The sequence below is a fragment of the Pyrgilauda ruficollis genome, unplaced genomic scaffold, assembly GCF_017590135.1.
Source record: "Pyrgilauda ruficollis isolate IOZ18807 unplaced genomic scaffold, ASM1759013v1 scaffold37, whole genome shotgun sequence".
In the NCBI taxonomy this organism is placed as follows: domain Eukaryota; kingdom Metazoa; phylum Chordata; class Aves; order Passeriformes; family Passeridae; genus Pyrgilauda; species Pyrgilauda ruficollis.
The window spans coordinates 4,361,151-4,379,094 of NW_024525156.1; the positions used below are offsets into that span (position 1 = coordinate 4,361,151).

At 52.8% G+C, this 17,944-nt stretch overlaps 1 protein-coding gene across 2 annotated transcripts in view; it reads right to left on the bottom strand.

Annotated features, from left to right (window-relative positions):
- Nucleotides 1–4,651: 4,651 nt before the first annotated feature.
- Nucleotides 4,652–17,944, bottom strand: part of LOC121358065 (myosin-6) — a 13,648-nt gene continuing 355 nt past the window's right edge. The window contains exons 2-39 of one of the 2 annotated variants that reach the window (XM_041475940.1): nt 17,330–17,473; nt 16,721–16,877; nt 16,525–16,552; nt 16,320–16,428; nt 16,146–16,238; nt 15,960–16,023; nt 15,370–15,468; nt 15,125–15,228; nt 14,314–14,452; nt 13,960–14,228; nt 13,582–13,752; nt 13,129–13,438; nt 12,951–13,012; nt 12,726–12,813; nt 12,521–12,638; nt 12,310–12,433; nt 11,986–12,122; nt 11,770–11,896; nt 11,518–11,646; nt 11,187–11,429; nt 10,784–10,960; nt 10,536–10,681; nt 10,368–10,458; nt 9,715–10,104; nt 9,499–9,625; nt 9,279–9,397; nt 8,661–8,857; nt 8,278–8,461; nt 8,038–8,203; nt 7,835–7,959; nt 7,445–7,753; nt 6,862–6,927; nt 6,629–6,778; nt 6,301–6,426; nt 5,923–6,198; nt 5,393–5,488; nt 4,828–4,962; nt 4,652–4,740 (exon numbers count right to left, since the gene is read on the bottom strand). In XM_041475940.1, the coding sequence (XP_041331874.1) occupies nt 4,723–4,740; nt 4,828–4,962; nt 5,393–5,488; nt 5,923–6,198; nt 6,301–6,426; nt 6,629–6,778; nt 6,862–6,927; nt 7,445–7,753; nt 7,835–7,959; nt 8,038–8,203; nt 8,278–8,461; nt 8,661–8,857; nt 9,279–9,397; nt 9,499–9,625; nt 9,715–10,104; nt 10,368–10,458; nt 10,536–10,681; nt 10,784–10,960; nt 11,187–11,429; nt 11,518–11,646; nt 11,770–11,896; nt 11,986–12,122; nt 12,310–12,433; nt 12,521–12,638; nt 12,726–12,813; nt 12,951–13,012; nt 13,129–13,438; nt 13,582–13,752; nt 13,960–14,228; nt 14,314–14,452; nt 15,125–15,228; nt 15,370–15,468; nt 15,960–16,023; nt 16,146–16,238; nt 16,320–16,428; nt 16,525–16,552; nt 16,721–16,877; nt 17,330–17,473 (5,613 nt within the window). In that variant the 3' untranslated portion in view covers nt 4,652–4,722. Of the gene's footprint in view, nt 4,741–4,827; nt 4,963–5,392; nt 5,489–5,922; nt 6,199–6,300; nt 6,427–6,628; nt 6,779–6,861; nt 6,928–7,444; nt 7,754–7,834; nt 7,960–8,037; nt 8,204–8,277; nt 8,462–8,660; nt 8,858–9,278; nt 9,398–9,498; nt 9,626–9,714; nt 10,105–10,367; nt 10,459–10,535; nt 10,682–10,783; nt 10,961–11,186; nt 11,430–11,517; nt 11,647–11,769; nt 11,897–11,985; nt 12,123–12,309; nt 12,434–12,520; nt 12,639–12,725; nt 12,814–12,950; nt 13,025–13,128; nt 13,439–13,581; nt 13,753–13,959; nt 14,229–14,313; nt 14,453–15,124; nt 15,229–15,369; nt 15,469–15,959; nt 16,024–16,145; nt 16,239–16,319; nt 16,429–16,524; nt 16,553–16,720; nt 16,878–17,329; nt 17,474–17,944 lie in introns of both variants that reach the window. The other variant, XM_041475939.1, reaches the window with a different exon arrangement.

Genomic DNA, 17,944 nt, shown 5'->3' on the forward strand with positions numbered 1-17,944 from the left:
TCCCGGCGGGCTCCCGGCTCGGGAAGGGAACTTGGCCAGGTTGGTGTTGGCCTGTTCCTCCTGAGGGTGCAGAGACACCAGTGAGGCTCCCACACAGCTCTGTCTGGCCTCCTGCCACCCCATCTGCTCTCCATACATCTGACTATTTTATTGCTCCATCAGGCCTTCAATAGAAACACCTGTTTCTTCAGACATCCCATTTTCAAACCACCCAACCATCTACTCAATGATCCTTCCATCCAATCTTCCACCCACATAAACTAACTTCCTTCCTTCCTTCCTTCCTTCCTTCCTTCCTTCCTTCCTTCCTTCCTTCCTTCCTTCCTTCCTTCCTTCCCTCTCTCAACACCCCACCCCTTGACCACCTCATCTCAAGGTTGCCTGCTACTCTCCACATCCTCTCCCACATCCTAAACCCACACTGTCCTCTCCTGGGGGGTGGACCCATGGCTACCTCAGCCAATGCTCACCGCCTCCTCAGCCTGTCGCTTGTAGGCCTTGACCTTCAGCTGGAGCTTGTCCACAAGGTCCTGAAGCCGGACCATATTTTTACGGTCCTCCTCCGTCTGTAGGGTGAGACACATATGGATCATGACCTGACCCTACCTGCACTTGGAATCACCACCCAAGCTACAAGAGTCAGGAGACAGTTAATGATGTTCTTGGGGAGTGGAGCCTCTCAAGATCTGTGGGTGGCTTCAGCTCTGAGAGCAGGAGGTGGATGTCTTCTTGCCCCTGATGAGGTCCTATCTGAGGTTATGGATCATGCTCCCATAAGACCCCATGGATACTGGACACTGAGAGGTGGCCTGGGTAGCTCATGGCCCAGACCATGTTCTGGGTACCCACGTACATACAGTGGGTGGTCTCTTATCGAATCTAGACAGCCTGTGTCTCTCTGGCCAGCAGGTCAGCCATGTTTACCACAGGAGTGTAGTGCCTCAGTAGGTCTGGAAAGAAAAAGACAAAAGCCAGTACTTTTCTGACTTCTTATGTAGTTGCAAAAGTGCTACCTTTGTTTTCAGATTGCTGTTTTGTCAGGAAGAAATTAATCTCCCCATTTTTTCCACAACTTTATTTCAAAAGTCCAGAGGATCCTTCTGTAGCATCTACAAACACTTTACACCACACTCAAGCAAAGCCAAAGAAAACAAAGAAAAATCAAAGAAGCAAGACAGATGCTCACCAGGTCGCCCTCCTTGCTTTGCCAGCCTCACATAAGCTGAATCAGCCTCTTTGATCCACTTCCTGTGGCACCCAGACAGTGGCACTTCATGGGGAGCCCTTGAAAAGTCACTGAGACCCAGAATCTGGGAGGGAAGTGGGCTCTTCTCTGGTTGTTTGAGTGGCATGGGGTATTGCTTCCTGCAATAATGGAAAAGAAGATATTTATGGTAAAAGTTAACTGATAGCATCCCTTTTTCGGGCAACTTAACAAATTGAGCCCACCTGGAACATGAATGAGGTGCTACATTTCATCGTGAAGACAATAGACCAGGCTTGCTCATTCTGGAGGATACAGCACAAGCAATTTCTGGAGAATCACAAGCAAAACACTTTTGTTTCAGTTCTGAGACAACATTGAAGTTTTCCTGTAAAGTGCTCTCATACAGAGGATCGTGCCTCTTCATTCAGAAAACTATTTCCAAGGACACATCAAAAGCAGTGAGAAGCACACAAGACAGCAGAAAACACTTCAGTCTTTGCTTTCCTTTCCTTCACATGTACTAACTAAAAGCAAAGACAGTAGCTGTCCATTGGCAGGTCTTTATTTGTTAAGCCAAACCCAATCCCCAAATAAAAAGAAATTTAAAAATCAACACCAAACGCCCTACTTCTCCATGCATTACTTTCTCAACTTATAGTGAGCAAAAGAAAATATAAACAAATCCTTAGAAATAGGAAAATGAAAATCCTTCAAAATAGAAAAATAGGCAGATAGATAAGAAAAGCGCAGTACGAGGTATTGTGCCATAAAAGATGCACAGGCACTTACCGGAGCGACTCCAGCTGCAGCTGATGCCGTTCCGTCGGTGTAAGGACACCACTTCCAGGCAGCAGCTCACTGAGGAGCTCCTGGCACACACACACACGGGCTGGCTGCGCCCAAACTCAACCCCAATAAACAGCCGAGGGCGCTGCCTCTCCCCGCGGTCCGGGACGCAGAGGCACCAGCCGAGCCCGCTGCCGCCTCCCGGGCGGCTCCGTCCGCCGGCGCTCTCCCGCTGACGGCGCTCGGGGTCCCCGCTGCCGCCGTGGCTGCACCTCAGGGACCGAAGGGCGATTCCCCGAGGCGCGAGCCGCAACTCCCGGGGAAGGGGCGGGATGAAGCCTGAAGGGGAGACGCGGACAGAGCCGGACCCCGTCGGGGGCGGAGCGGGGCAGCCCGGCCCGCGGTACTTCCCTCGCTCTTTCCTTTCTCCTGCGGGGTGGAAGCTCGGCGCGTTGCTCTCCGCCGCCCGCAGCAGCAGGGGTGCAGAGCGGAGTGGGGGCGGCTCCCGGCGGGCTCCCGGCTCGGGAAGCGGCGGGAGCCGTGCAGGGACGCCTTCCTCTCAAAGAGGGAAGGGCGCCCTCCCACTGTGACCGCCCGCCCGGACCTTGCCCCAGCTGGGAAACTCCGTCCCAGGAGGGCAAGATCCGTCCTATATTCCATGGCATTTGCCATTCTGTACTATTTAATTTTTGCCTTCTGGCCGGTCCATATACTGAAAGCCTGCTGGTACCCTTTTGGGTCCTTGAGATACCCTGCTCTGAGATTTTCTTTGTGTTCCTGGAGCTGGCAAGCCACTTTATCCACCAATGCTGCTTTTTCATCTTTCCATGTCTGGGACCCAGGGGACGTGAAAGAACGATGGGATATAGTGGGAGAATGCGGAGGGATGGAGGCACGTGAAGAAAATGGTGGGGTGGTGGAACATGAAGGATATAGTGAGATGTAGAGGAGATGGAGAGCCAGAGGGGTGGTAGAATGGGGTCATGAGTCATGATGATGATGAGTCATGAAGATGCCGGGATGTGGAGGAAATGGAGATAGTGGGACATAGAGATTGTGGGATGTGTAGGGACATGGAGGAAATGGAGTGGTAGAGAATTTATAGGGATGGTGGGATATGGTGGGACAATGGCCCTTGGAGGAGATGGAGGGACAGTGAGAATGGAGGGTAACAAGTTGGAGGAGACATGGTTGTTGGGCCAAGGGGTGGTGGAACGATCCATGGAGAGGCCAGACAGATGAAAGCATTTGAGACAGAAGGACAGTGGGACATGAAGGACAGGGGAAATGAAGCATGGTGGGTAGTGGGACAGAGCAGTTAGGCTAGGGGAAGCAGCTAGCAGCTAGGGGAACACTGAGGCCGGAAGCAGCACAAGCTGCAAGCTCAGGAACCAGGACTGACCCAAGCTCTGTGCTACATGTGGAGGTACCAGATGCTGCTCCCCACCTCCTGAGGACCTTCCCTCCTTAGTCCTCTGTGCCCTCAGGCACATCTCTTCCCACACACAGATATGGATTGGTGTGAGGCGTGTTGAGATACCGTGAGGCAGTTTGAGGTCGAGGTACACCCCATGGGTGAAATCATATTGCACTGTGGGGTGGGCTGCAACATCCTGTGGGGTGCACCAGGTCCACACAGGTTGGCAATCCACAAAATTTTTAGGATTGGAAGGAACCTCAGAAGATCATCCAGTCCAACCCACTGCCAAGGCAGGGTCACCTAGAGAATTTACACAGGAATGTGTCCAGTTGGGTTTTGAATGTCTGCAGACAGGGAGACTCCACAATTTCCCTGGCTGCCTGTTCCTGCGCTCTGCCACTCTAAATGTAAAGAAGTTCTTCCTCATGTTGAGGTGGAACTTGTTGTGTTTTAGTTTATGGCCATTGCTTCTTGTCCTGTCTCTGGGCACCACTGAAAAGTCTGGCACTATCCTCTGGACACCCGCCTTTGAGATGCATTGATGAGATCCTCTCTGAATTTTCTCTAGACTTAGGCCCAGCTCCCTCAGTCTTTCCCTGGAGAGATGCTCCAGATCTCAGATCATCTTCATGGCCTCCTGGACCTTCTCCAGTAACTCCTTGTCTTTCTTGTGCTGAGTAGCCCAGAACTGGAACCACAGCAGATGTGACCTCACTATGACCGAATAGAGGGGCAGGATCATCTCCTTCGACCCACTGGTCACACACTTCCCGATGCACTCAGGACACTATTGGCCCTTCTGGCCCTAAGGAAACACTGCCTGCTCATAGTCAACTTGTTATCCACCAAGACTCCCAGGTCCTTCTCCACAGAGGTGCTCTCTTATCTGATTCAGCAGTGGCCTCATATTTTCCCTAATTTTTCTTTTGCTGACATACTTGTAAGAAGCCCTTCTGGTTGTCCTTGTTGTCCCTTGCCAGATTCAATTCCAAGGTGACTTTGGCCTTCCTCACTGCATCCGTGAATGCTCTGACAATGCTTCCATGTGGCCTGTCCCTTTTACCACATGCCATAAATTTCTTCATAAATTCCAGATTTACTAGAAACTTGTATGGGCTCCATCCATATTACATGTACCATACAATGGGATAACCCCACCCTTCCCACATAAATCCAACGCCACGCAAATGGCTGCTGCTCAATGGTTTTTATTGGCTTTGCAAGCTTGGGGGGCTAGGGGGGGTTGGGCACTTGGAAGTCTAAATGGGACAGCTGCGAGTTCAGGTAGGATACTTGGGGATCCGGATCTTCACTCTTCATTGAGTCCCTTCTGATGGAGAATGAGAAAAAGGGGCTGTTGTGGGGCTGCCATGGGGTGGCCTATGAGGCACCTGTGGGCAGGGGAAAGTCCCACCTTGGCTCCAATGTCGCGGCTCTTGGCCCGCAGCTTGTTGACCTGGGACTCGGCGATGTCGGCACGCTCCTCTGCCTCATCCAGCTCGTGCTGTGCCTTGCGGAACTTGGCCAGGTTGGTGTTGGCCTGTTCCTCCTGAGGATGCAGAGACACCAGTGAGGCTCCCACACAGCTCTGTCTGGCCTCCTGCCACCCCATCTGCTCTCCATACATCTGACTATTTTATTGCTCCATCAGGCCTTCAATAGAAACACCTGTTTCTTCAGACATCCCACTTTCAAACCACCCAACTATCTACTCAATGATCCTTCCATCCAATCTTCCACCCACATAAACTAACTTCCTTCCTTCCTTCCTTCCTTCCTTCCTTCCTTCCTTCCTTCCTTCCTTCCTTCCTTCCTTCCTTCCTTCCTTCCTTCCTTCCTTCCCTCCCTCTCTCAACACCCCACCCCTTGACCACCTCATCTCAAGGTTGCCTGCTACTCTCCACATCCTCTCCCACATCCTAAACCCACACTGTCCTCTCCTGGGGGGTGGACCCATGGCTACCTCAGCCAATGCTCACCGCCTCCTCAGCCTGTCGCTTGTAGGCCTTGACCTTCAGCTGGAGCTTGTCCACAAGGTCCTGAAGCCGGACCATATTTTTACGGTCCTCCTCCGTCTGTAAGGTGAGACACATATGGATCATGACCTGACCCTACCTGCACTTGGAATCACCACCCAAGCTACAAGAGTCAGGAGACAGTTAATTATGTTCTTGGGGAGTGGAGCCTCTCAAGATCTGTGGGTGGCTTCAGCTCTGAGAGCAGGAGGTGGATGTCTTCTTGCCCCTGATGAGGTCCTATCTGAGGTTATGGATCATGCTCCCATAAGACCCCATGGATACTGGACACTGAGAGGTGGCCTGGGTAGCTCATGGCCCAGACCATGTTCTGGGTACCCACGTACATACAGTGGGTGGTCTCTTATCGAATCTAGACAGCCTGTGTCTCTCTGGCCAGCAGGTCAGCCATGTTCGAGGTCATGTACAGCATGAAGTATGAAGCCCTATGGCCAAGGGGCAGGAATTGACTTGGGCCAGCCCAGGAGCCCCACCTGGTAGCTAAGTTCCTTGACACGACGCTCAGACTTGCGGAGACCCTTGACACTCTCGGCATGGCGCTTCTGCTCAGCCTCCAGCTCATTCTCCAGCTCCCGCACACGAGCCTCCAGCTTCTGCAGCTGCTTCTTGCCCCCTTTGAGGGCCAGCTGCTCGGCCTCATCCAACCTCATCTGCAGGTCCTTGATGGTCTGCTCCATGTTCTTCTTCATCCGCTCCAGATGGGCACTGGTGTCCTGCTCCTTCTTCAGTTCCTCGGCCATCATGGCCGCCTGCCCGAGGAGAGAAGCAAGCAGAGAAGGAGGACCAAAGCACGCTCTACTTCACCCTTCAGTAGAAGGTGTCCTAGATGTTGGTCCCACCATGGCACTCACATCAGTGATGGCTTTCTTGGCCTTCTCCTCAGCATTCCTGCACTCCTGGATGGCCTCTTCCACCTCTGTCTGCAGCTGGGAGATGTCAGCCTCCATCTTCTTCTTCTGGTTGATGAGGCTGGTGTTCTGGAATTAGAGGAGAGGATCTCAGGAGGTAGCTCTTGAACTACTGACCCATCCTTCTTCAACCCCCCAGTACCTAATGCCCCCCAAATCCTGCCAACTCTTCAGGCTTAAAGGATCTGGAGATCTTGGTAACTCAACCCATTAGAAGCCCACACCCATGGATGGAGGTGACTTCTATCCTTGAAGGTATGTGATGTCTCACCTGTGAGTGCAGAAGCTGGACCCTCTCACTGGCCTCAATCAGCTCCTGCTCGGCCAGCTTGCGAGCCCTCTCAGTCTGTTCCACTACTGCCCGCAGCTCCTCCAGCTCTGACTGGAGGAGGTTGTTTCTCCTCTCCACAATGGCAATATTCTCCTTCAGGTCCTCATTGACCCGTACCATGTCATCTGCATCTCCTCCAGCTCAGATTGGAGAAGGTTGTTTCTCCTTTCCACAATGGCAATATTCTCCTTCAGGTCTTCATTGGCTCTTACCACATCATCCAGCTGCAGCTGGGTGTCCTGTTGGGATAAATATAATGGAGATCAGCCAGCAGCTCAGGGACCTAAAAAGACTTCTTTATAAGTGAGTAATCCCACCTTGAGGTGAGCCTGGGCTGATTTCAGGTGGGACTGAGCTTCAGCAGCCACACGGTTGGCATGGCTGAGCTGAATCTCCATCTCATTGAGGTCACCCTCCATCTTCTTCTTCAGCCTCAGGGCCTCGTTGCGGCTCCGATCAGCTCCTGCTCGGCCAGCTTGCGAGCCCTCTCAGTCTGTTCCACCACTGCCCGCAGCTCCTCCAGCTCTGACTGGAGGAGGTTGTTTCTCCTCTCCACAATGGCAATATTCTCCTTCAGGTCCTCATTGACCCGTACCATGTCATCCAGCTGCAGTTGGGTGTCCTACAAGGCAGCATGGGGGAAGAGGATGAGTGAGTATGGTGGGGAAGTGGCTTAAGATCTACTTTTCTTCCACTCTGGCGTGGTGGGACCTACTACATGTCAACATGCTTATGGGATATATGTCTGATGGGTACCTTGAGGTAGCCCTGGGCTGATTTCAGGTGGGACTGAGCTTCAGCAGCCACACGGTTGGCATGGCTGAGCTGAATCTCCATCTCATTGAGGTCACCCTCCATCTTCTTCTTCAGCCTCAGGGCCTCGTTGCGGCTCCGGGTCTCAGCGTCCAGCGAGGTCTGCAGTGAGTCCACCACCCGCAGGTGGTTGCGCTTGGCCTGCTCCATCTCCTCATCCTTCTCGGCCAGCTTGCGCTCATAGTCTGCCTTCACCTGGTTGAACTCCAGTTGGGCCCTCAGGATCTTTCCCTCCTCATGCTCCAGAGAGGCCTGGTGGAGACTGACAGAAATTAGAGGGCCACGGAGAACACTAGGACAACATGGCACTCATGGGGATGTGATTTGGCTCACCTCAGCCTCTTCCAGTGCAGCTTGGAGCTCCAGTTTCTCGGCATCCAGCTGCTTCCGGACCTTCTCCAATTCGTGGATGGTCTTGTGGCTGCCACCCAGCTGCTCCGTCAGGTCCGAGATCTCCTCTGCTCAGATAAGATATCATCAGACTTGGTGGAAAGTGGTGGAGAACAAGGTGAGCAGGGAGAGTACCACGGTCTCACCTTGGAGGTTCTTGTTCTCCCTTTTGAAGGTCTCCAGGTGCTCAAGTGACTCCTCATAAGCGTTTTTCAGCTTGAAGAGCTCAGTGCTGAGGGACCTGGCCTCTTTCTGTGATGCCTCCAGCTCCATCTGTGACTCTTCAAACTTCTGCTTCCACTCAGATAAGATCTGGAGCAAAGCAAGTGGTCACCTCTGTCCCCATGTCTCCCATCTGCTGCTGTCTCACCACGGTGTCCTCTTACCTTATCAAAGTTTCTCTGCTTCTTGTCCAACGCAGCAGCTGCTGCATTTGATCGCTCCACATCTGCCATCAGGTCCTCAATCTCATTTTGCAGCCGGTGTTTGGTCTTCTCCAGGGAGGAACACTTGGCATTGACTGCCTCCACCGCCTCCTCAGCCTCCTGCAGCCGCTGGGCCAGCTTCTTCCTGGAGTGGGAGAAAACGTGGCTGTGGTGACCCATGGACCAAGTGGCCCAACTCAAACCTTATTCTTCCTATTCATTGTCTGAGGCTCTGGATTTTTACCATCTCCAGATCCCTATACCTTCTCCAGATTCTTCTACAGTGTAAGGGTGTGCACTCTTCCCTGCTCACAGAGTCTTCCTTTCATGGGGAGATTACTCACTTGGCTTCCTCCAGTTCCTCAGTGCGCTGGATGGCATCTGTCTCATACTTGGTTCTCCACTGTGCCACCTCAGAGTTGGCCTTGGAGAGTGAGCGCTGGAGCTCGGCCTTGGCCTCTGTCTCCTCCTCATACTGCTCCCTCAGAAGGTCGCAGTCATGCCGGGCTGACTGGAGGGCATGGGCCAGTGCATTCTTTGCCTGGAAGGAAGAGGTAAGGAGTATGTGAACTTGACCTATGTGTAGGTGCTCAAACTCAGAAATACCAGTAAGCACTGGTATTTCTCAGCCAAACCTTCTCTAGATCATTCCAACCAAATTCAGCACATCTATACCCAGAGCAATCTAAAGATGGGTACCTCTAGTCTGGCCCAGTTTGACTTCCCCTCCTGCAGTGCCACCCAACCACCTATAGACCAACCCAGCTGCTTCACAACAGACCTGCTCAGCCCAACCTCTCAGCTGTTAGACCAATGCAACCCAATTCAACCACTCTTAGATGCAACTACCCCACTGAGCTGGCCTGAACTTGAATTCCATTTGGTGCTACCACCATGAGGGTGAAGGACACCTTGTCTTGTGGTCCTCCTGGAGACCCTATCAGCCATCCCACAAACCTCACCTTCATCTCCTCCTCCAGCTGCCTCTTCAAGTCCTCCATCTGCTGGGTGTATGACTGCTTGCCCCTAGTTAATTGAGAGACAAGGGCCTCCTTTTCCTCCAGCTGGCGGGACAGCTCTCCTGCAGAGGTAGGGCAGGTTTTCAAGGTGTGGCAGGGATTGAAGATGTGGGGCAGGGGCTGAGAATGTGGAGTGAGGGGTATGGTGGGTCAGGGTTCACACCATTCTCGGTCTGGAGCTTGGCCCGTTGGGTGCTGGTGTCATTGAGGACTCGTTGTGTCTCCTCCAGCTTGGCCCGGTGTTCAGCTGCCTGGTCCTCCATGGTGCGAGAGATCTTCTCCATGCCCACCTTGGAGGAGGAAAGTATGGAGGGAAGGAATGAGGAAGGAGAATGATGCCCATGGTGGAGATAAGATGTCCACCTTGGCCTCCTTCTACCTTGGCTTTTATGAGTTGCTCCATGTTGGAGCTGAGGTCATCCAGCTCCAGCTTGAGGTCACTCTTCTCCTTCTCCAGCTTCTGCTTGACACGCTGTAAGTTGTCAATCTGCTCACTGAGCTCGGCCACGCTGTCAGCATGCTTCTTGCGCAGCGCAGCAGCCGTGGCCTCGTGCTGCAGCGTGGCCTCCTCCAGGTCCCGACGCATCTTCTGGAACTCTGCCTCACGCTTCTTGTTGAGCTCAATCTGCACTGAAGTGACACCACCTGCCTCCTCCAGCCGCTCACTGATCTCCTCCAGCTCCCGTGACAGGTCTGAGCGCAGCTTCTCCACCTTGGCTCTGCCTGTCCGCTCTGCTTCCAACTCCTCCTCCAGCTCCTCAATCCGTGCCTGTGCTCCAGGAATGGAGCTGCTGTCAGCAAACTTGTCTCTACCCAGCTCCTGCACTCAGCTCAACCAATTGAGCTGGAGACTTTTCAACCCAACTCACCCCAATAAGCTGAAAACATTTCAGCTCATGCCAGACGTCTGAACATTGTCAACCAACTGAAAACTCCTAAACTCAGCCTAACCAGATAGAGATTCTTCACCTCAACCCAACCAGCCGAAGGCTCTCCAGTCCAGCCCAAATAAGCAAAGAATAGATCCCTCACCTGCAGCTCTTTCAGCTTCTTCTGGAGCTGCAGAGCCAGAGCCTGCTCATCCTCAACCTTGCTGTTTTGCTGGTTGATCTCAAACTCTTTCCTGTAAATGAAAGCAGTTAGCAGTGAGGTTCCTGCCCTTGCCCCTAATTTAGACCAGGGAAAGAGGTCCATCTTTACTTCTTGAGCTTCTCCTCCAGCTGCTGCTTGTCATTCTCCAGGTCCATGATGTTCTCCTGAGTCAGCTTCAAGTCACCTTCCAGCTTCCTTTTGGCCCGTTCCAGGTCCATCCGGACCTTCTTCTCCTGTTCCAGGGAGCCTTCAAGCTGTGTGGAAACATGAAAATGGGGGGAAAACTCAGTTTTCCATCATACCTGCCCCAGAAAGCTCTTTAACACTACTCTTGGTAGGGACCAGACCACACTCACGTCATCCACTTGCTGTTCCATCTTGAGTTTGGCCTTTGTCAAGGTGTTGACCTTGTCTTCTTCTGCTTGCAGGTCATCCAGCGTCTGCTGGTGAGATTCTTGCAGGGCCTTCTTCTCCTTCGTTAACTTTGCAATGGTTTCATCCAGCCCGGCCATCTCCTCTGTGAGATTCTTGACCTGAAAGAGGAGAAACACTAGGCCTCCAGCTTAGTAGCAGAGGTAGGGCAAAGCTGAGTGACTCTTCTGTTGTCCTTGGCCAATGAGGCCACTGCAGTGGTAGAGAACCCAAAGGACATTCATGTAGCCCAGATCAACTAGCCTTGGATCTCCTCAATCCCACACAACCAGGTTGTCTTGACCCAAATCCCCACAACTTAAGGTCAAGGCCTCTCTCTACCCTCACCTTGTTCTCAGTGGCATGTTTCTCCTTCTCCACCTTGGCCAGAGTCAGCTCTAGATCATCAATATCCTTTTTCAGCTCCGAACACTCATCCTCCAGCTTCCTCTTCCTAGCTGTCAGCTCTGCGTTCATCTCTTCCTCATCTTCCAGTCGCTCTGTCAGCTCCTTCACCTTGGCCTCCAGCTGGATCTTGTTCTTGATCAGCTGGTCACAGCGCTCCTCAGCATCATTGAGGTTGTCCTGCTCCTGTGTTGGAGTGGTAGATGAAGTAGGGTGGCCCTAGAGAGCTGCTGGTCACCCCCCTGACATGGTTTTTTGGGGCAATCTCACTTACGGCCTGCACTTGGAGCTGAAGGTCATTTTTCTCCTGCAGCATGGAGACCATCTTCTCCTCCAGCTCCTTGCGCCGGGTCTCCGACTTCTCCAGGGCCTCCTTCAGCCGCCCAAACTCTTCCTTCATGTTCTAAAGCAGATCAGCAGCCACAGATCAGGAGATCAGTAGCCACATCCAATCCCCTCCATCCATCAACCCTACCCAACCCATTTTGGATCCCCAAAATCTGCCTGTCTCATCACCTCCTCCCACCTGCATCTCCTTCTCTGTCTCAGCACTCTTCAGCAAGGGCTTGATCTTGAAGTAGAGCTTCATCCAAGGCCAATTCTTCACCCCCATGAAGGCCCTGATGTTCCACTGGATCACCAGCAGTGAGTCCCTAGAATGGTGACACAGATGCCACTACACCACAAATCTGGTGACCCACCAGACATCCTTTCTCCAGGAGAAAGACCCTTCCCCTCTCACCGGCGCTCCAGGATCTTCTTGAACTCAATGCGCATCAGCTGCCCTCGGGCCTGAGCCTGGATGCGGGTGATGATGCGGGAGAGGCGCTCATCCCGCATCTCCTCCAGAAGTCCCAGCAGGCCAGCCTTGAAGAAGACCTGATGGAGGAAGGAGGTGAGTGAATTGGTTGGGAAGGGTTCATGGACAGATGGATGGATTGCTGCAGAAATGAAGTGATGCATGGTGGGGTGAGGTGGATAGGCAGGTGGACACATCAGTGGTGAGACCATGGGGTCCACATGACCCCAAGTGTGGTGGGACCATGGAGACACCATGTGCCCTTACCTTGGTGTGTCCAAATTTGTACTGATTGTGGTCAATGTCAATGGATCCCAGGAGCTTTTCAGCACCCTTGCGACTGTCAATGAACTGCCCCTCAGGGATGGCAGCAGGGTTCAGGATGCGGTACCTGGAGACCAGAGAGGACATGAAAACCCTGAGGTCAGCCCCAGTCAGGTTGTCCACCACCTTCCCACATTTTCTCCTCTGTGCCTACCGCTGTCGGAAGTCCCCATAGAGGATGCGATTGGGGAAGCCTTTGCGGCAGATGCGGATGCCCTCTAGCACCCCATTGCAGCGCAGCTGATGCATTACCAGGGGATTGTCCATCACACCTGGCAGTGGATCAGAGGGGTGGTGGTGTCAGCCACAAGCCACACCTACCACCCTTTTCCCTGCCCTCAGCCCTACCCTTTGCTCACCCGGCTCCTTCCGCTCATTGGGGATGATGCAGCGGACAAAGTGAGGGTGGGTGGTCTTGAGGTTGGCCATCAGCTTGTTGAGGTTCTCCTGTTGAGGGACCGAGGAGAGAAGAAGCTGACTAATGAAAGAGCAAGAGAAGGTCTGTGGGACTGAAGAGGTGATCCACCACTCAGGAGATTGTCTTCCCATTGCCCCAAACTGGGTCCACTATGTAGGTCACTCACCCGATGCAGGGCTGAGACAGTCTGAAAGGAGGAACCTTTTTTCTTGGCTCCTTTCCCTTTCCCTCCATCACCACCTGGAGAGAAGAGGGGTAGGGTAACACAGGAAAGAGGGTGAATAGTGAACAGTAGTCTTCTCCATAAGCTCATCCCTCCATCACCCCATCATCCATTCACTCACCAGCATCTGCCCCAGCGTAGTTGGAGAAGAGGTTGGCCAAGAGCTTCAGGGCAGATTTCTGGTAGAGCCCCACCACTGTCTCATTGAGAGGGTCCTTATTCTTCTGCAGCCACCCAATGATGTTGTAGTCCACTGTGCCAGCATAGTGGACAAGAGAGAAATGGGCCTCTGGCTTCCCCTTGACATTGCGTGGCTTCCCAAAGTTGGCCGACTTGCCCAGGTGATTATCAAAGAGCTTGGCCTTGAAGGTCATGTCCGTGGCCTTGGGAAACATGCACTCCTCCTCCAGGATGGACATGATCCCCATGGGCTAGGAAGAAAAGTGGTGGTGGAGGACACCAAGCACAACCCAGCTAACCAACTTGGGGGCCCCTGGCGGGCTCCAACTGAAAGGGCTCTTCCCCCAAAGTCCCTTCCCCATTCAGTCCCACAAGACCCTGTGAGAGGTGGTACCTTCTCAATGAGGTCAATGCAGGCCTGGAGGTCCATGCCAAAGTCAATGAACTCCCACTCAATGCCCTCCTTCTTGTATTCCTCCTGCTCCAGCACGAACATGTGGTGGTTGAAAAACTGCTGCAACTTCTCATTGGTGAAGTTGATGCAGAGCTGCTCGAAACTGTTGAACTGGGGAAGGAGAGAGGAGATGAGGTTAACTGGATCAACTCAACACCCAACAGGGTCAACAGAATGCCTGATGAGATCCGTAGGTGAACCTGAGCCACAGCTGGGTCAACAGAATGCCCAGTAGTATCAATGTAGTCAATGCAACTCCCAAGAGGGTCAACACAACCCCCAAGAGGACAAATGCCCTGCCACCCCCTCAGTCCTCACATCAAAGATCTCAAATCCAGCGATGTCTAGCACACCAATGAAGTACTGCCTTGGCTGCTTGGTGTCCAGGGAGTTGTTGATCCTCACCACCATCCAGTTGAACATCTTCTCATATACAGCCTTGGCCAAGGCCCCAATGGAGTAGTACACCTGCTGGACATTCTGCCCCTTGGTGACATATTCATTGCCCACCTTCACCCGGGGGTGACACAACCCCTTGAGAAGATCAGCTGAGTTCAGCCCCATCAAGTAGGCTGACTTGTCAGCATCTGCAGAGCATCAAGAAAAAGAAGTGCTGTCAGATTCCACCTAACCTGGTGACCCCAAGACCTATGTCATCCTATACCCACTCACCTTCAGTACCATCTGGTTCTGCCTGCTCTTCCCGTTGCTTCTGCTTGAACTTCATGTTGCCAAAGTGCATGATGGCACCTGTCAGCTTGTAGACACCAGCCTTCTCCTCAGCCGTGAAGCCCAGGACATCAAAAGCACTCTGGTTGATAGGAAGAGGGCCTTGCCACAGCTGTGGTAATGGCTCTCTGCTGGCCACCATTTGTGTCTCTCTGCCCTTCCAGCTCATCAGCTTCTCCATCCATCTGCAGACTCATCCACCCATGGACTCACCCATTATGAGGACTCACCCATCCAGCCATCCATCTGAGGACTCATATATCTATGGATCTATCTGTCCATTCATCCATGGATCCATGGATCCATCCATCTGAGGACTACATCCATCCATTTACCTATCCATGGACTCTTCTAACCATGCATCCATCCATTCATAGACTCATACATTTATGGACTCATCCATCCATGGTCTCATCCATTCACCATTAACTCCATTCATGCAACCATGGACTCATCCATCTGTTTGAGGACTTGTTCACCCATGGACACATCTGTCCACCTAAGTACTCCTCCACCTGTTTTTTATCTCCATCCACAACCTCCTCCACTCCCTGCCTCCTGTCCTACCTTCTATCCCTCACCCCACATCATCCCACTCCACCAACGCACCATCTTTCACCCTTCCTATTCTCCACTCTCATCTCTATGTTCCTCCTCTCCTCCACCCATCCATCTTCTACTATCTCAACCATCCACCTGGCACTTCACCTTCAATTCATCATGGGGATGTCCACATGCCCACCCTACCACTTACGTCAGTTGCCAACAGCTCTTCGGAGTCATCGATGGAGGCCACAGTCACCTCTCCTTGGGAGACATAACTGTAGTCATAGGGGTTGTTCGTGATGAGAAGCATCTCTGCTCCGTGAGCCCAGGATAGAGAGAAAAACTGAGAATTTCCACTGGCTAAACAACCCCAAATCATCCTCAATTGCCCCAGGAAGGAGCAGAGAATTGGAGGACAGGAAGTAGAAGACTCAAGGCAAACACCCTACTCACCCAGCAGCTCTGGCTTCTTGTTGGAGAGGATCTGGTAAAAGATGTGGTAGTTCCTCTCAGCCTTCAGCTGGAAGATGACACGGGACTTCTCCAGGAGGTCTGAGGTCGATGTGGAGAGAAGGAGGATGGAGGTTGGGATGAGGAGATGGATTGAGATATGGAGAGATGGATGGTGGGATGAGGAGATGGAGGGAAGAAGAGAGGAAAATGGAAGGTCAGATGGATAGTGGGATGAGATGATGAAACCATTTCAACCATGAAAACAGATGAAGGGATGGACATGGGTGAAGGGGAGACAGGCAAGGAGGGAGGGAGGTAGACACAGGGAGATGGAGGGACAAAGAATTGGAGATGGAGGGTCAGGTCAGTGGTGGGATAAGGAGATGGAGATGAAGGGTGGATGGAGGGAGAAAGGGAGATATGTGTGGATGAATGGAGCTCCTGGGTGAATGGATGAAGTTCGTGGGTGGATGGAGGAGTCCATGCATGGATGAGTCCTAGGATGGATGAATAAATCCATGGATAGATAAGTCCATGGATGGATAAATGGACTACAAGACAGCCTCTCACTGGGGTCTCAACCCACTCACAGGTCTCAATGTCAGCTGATGCCAACTTCCCGGTGGCCCCAAAATGGATCCGGATGAACTTCCCCTGGGAAGGCAGTGGCAGGAGGTGGAGGTGGCTGCCTTCATGCAGCAGATCCCACACCATAAACCCTGTCCTGCAAACTGCCCCACAGACCCTTCCTCATACAACCCACCCCCATCACTCACAAATCGGGAGGAGTTGTCATTGCGGAGGGTCTTGGCATTGCCGAAGGCCTCCAAGGCAGGGTTAGCCTGGATGATCTGGTCCTCCAGGGTGCCCTGGATGGGGTGGGAAAATGCTGGGTGTGGATACCACTGGGGTATGGTCTCTGCAAAGGGTACATGTACTGAGGAACTCACCTTGCTGCTATTGGTCACCTCCTTCTTGCGGTCGCCAATGGCAGCAATGCTGGCAAAGTATTGGATGACCCTCTTAGTGTTGACTGTCTTCCCCGCCCCGGATTCTCCGCTGGGGGAGCAACAGTGAGATATTGGATAACATCCTGGTGGGTCCTTCATCCCACCCCACTGCTATGGGGCAGGGCTGGATAAAGCAGGGCCTTACGTGATGAGGATGGACTGGTTCTCTCGATCTGTCAAGAAAAAAGAGGAGTCAGGTGGGATGAAGTTGGGAAACATACTTGGGGTCTTGGGGTTGAGGCTGAGGTTCTCCATCCTCCCAGATGAGAACCAGTTCTGAGTCAGAAACCATTTTTTGGAGTGGGGTCTTCTAGTTTGAGGTCCTCAAAAGACATCCTTACCTGTCAACATGTTCTGGTAGGCATTGTCAGAGATGGAGAAGATGTGGGGTGGAGCTTCACTCCGCTTCTTTCCCCGGTAGGCAGCCACCACCTCAGCATTGTAGACAGGTAACCACTTGTAGGGGTTGACAGTCACACAGAAGAGCCCTGAGTAGGTCTGAAGAAAAGGGTAGGCGGGTCAGAGCCAGGAGGTTCCACCCCACCAGGGTGCTAGGGATGCTAGGTCTAGGTGGCCCAAAGTATGTGGTGACAGGATGTCCTGATCTTAGTTGTCTGAAAAGGGCTGTAGAAGGGACATCTTGGGTCTGGGTGGCCAAAGGGGTCAGGGGATGCAACATCTCGGGTCTTGGTGCCTGTCTAGAAATGGGATGTCTTGGGTTTGGGTGGCCCGAGGGAGCTGGAGAAAGGGCCACCAGTTCTAGGTGTCCCAAAGTCCATGAAAAAGCCACACCAGGTTTTAGGTGGCCTATAGATTCTCTGGAAGCCCCATCTGGTGCTAGGTATCCCAAAAGCTTTAGGGAAGGGTCACTAGTTTCCATCCACTCCACTGGCTGTGGGGAAGACCTCGCCTATTTCCCAGGTGCTCCAGGGGCTTGTGGGAAGGCTCACATAGATCAACCAAGAGGCATAGCGCTCCTTGAGGTTGTAGAGGACAGCAGGCTCATGGAGGAAGGTCAGCATCGCCATGTCCTCGATCTTGTCAAATTTGGGGGGGTTCTGCTGGTGAATGTCAGCTTCCTTCACCGTCACCGTCTGGGGGGAATGGGGAGACATGGGGTTGGGGGTTGGGAGATGTCCATGGCTTGGAGGATAGGGTGTGCTCCATTGATAGGATTTCTTCCATGGGTTGAGAGGGGTCTCCTATGGTTTGGGGGGTACCCCCCATTGGTTGTGAGACTTCAGTGGGTCCAGGGCCCCCACCACTATCAGCCTGGTTTCCCCTTCCTCAGTTTGGTCTCCCCCAAACCTTCAACCCCTCTCCCTCCTTTAACCCCTCCCCCATTAATTTAATCCCATTAATCGCTCCCTCCTTAACTCTTCACTCCCCTACTTCCCACCAACCCCTCATCCCCCGTGATGCCCAGCCCCCTCTTATTTCCCCCACCAGTCACCCCCTATGCCCCCTTCTGCCAACAACCCTTCCCATCCTTAGCCCCCTCCTCCATTACTCCCTCACCCCCATTAATCCTTTGCCCCATATGGGCCCTTGCCCCCCTCCCCTCA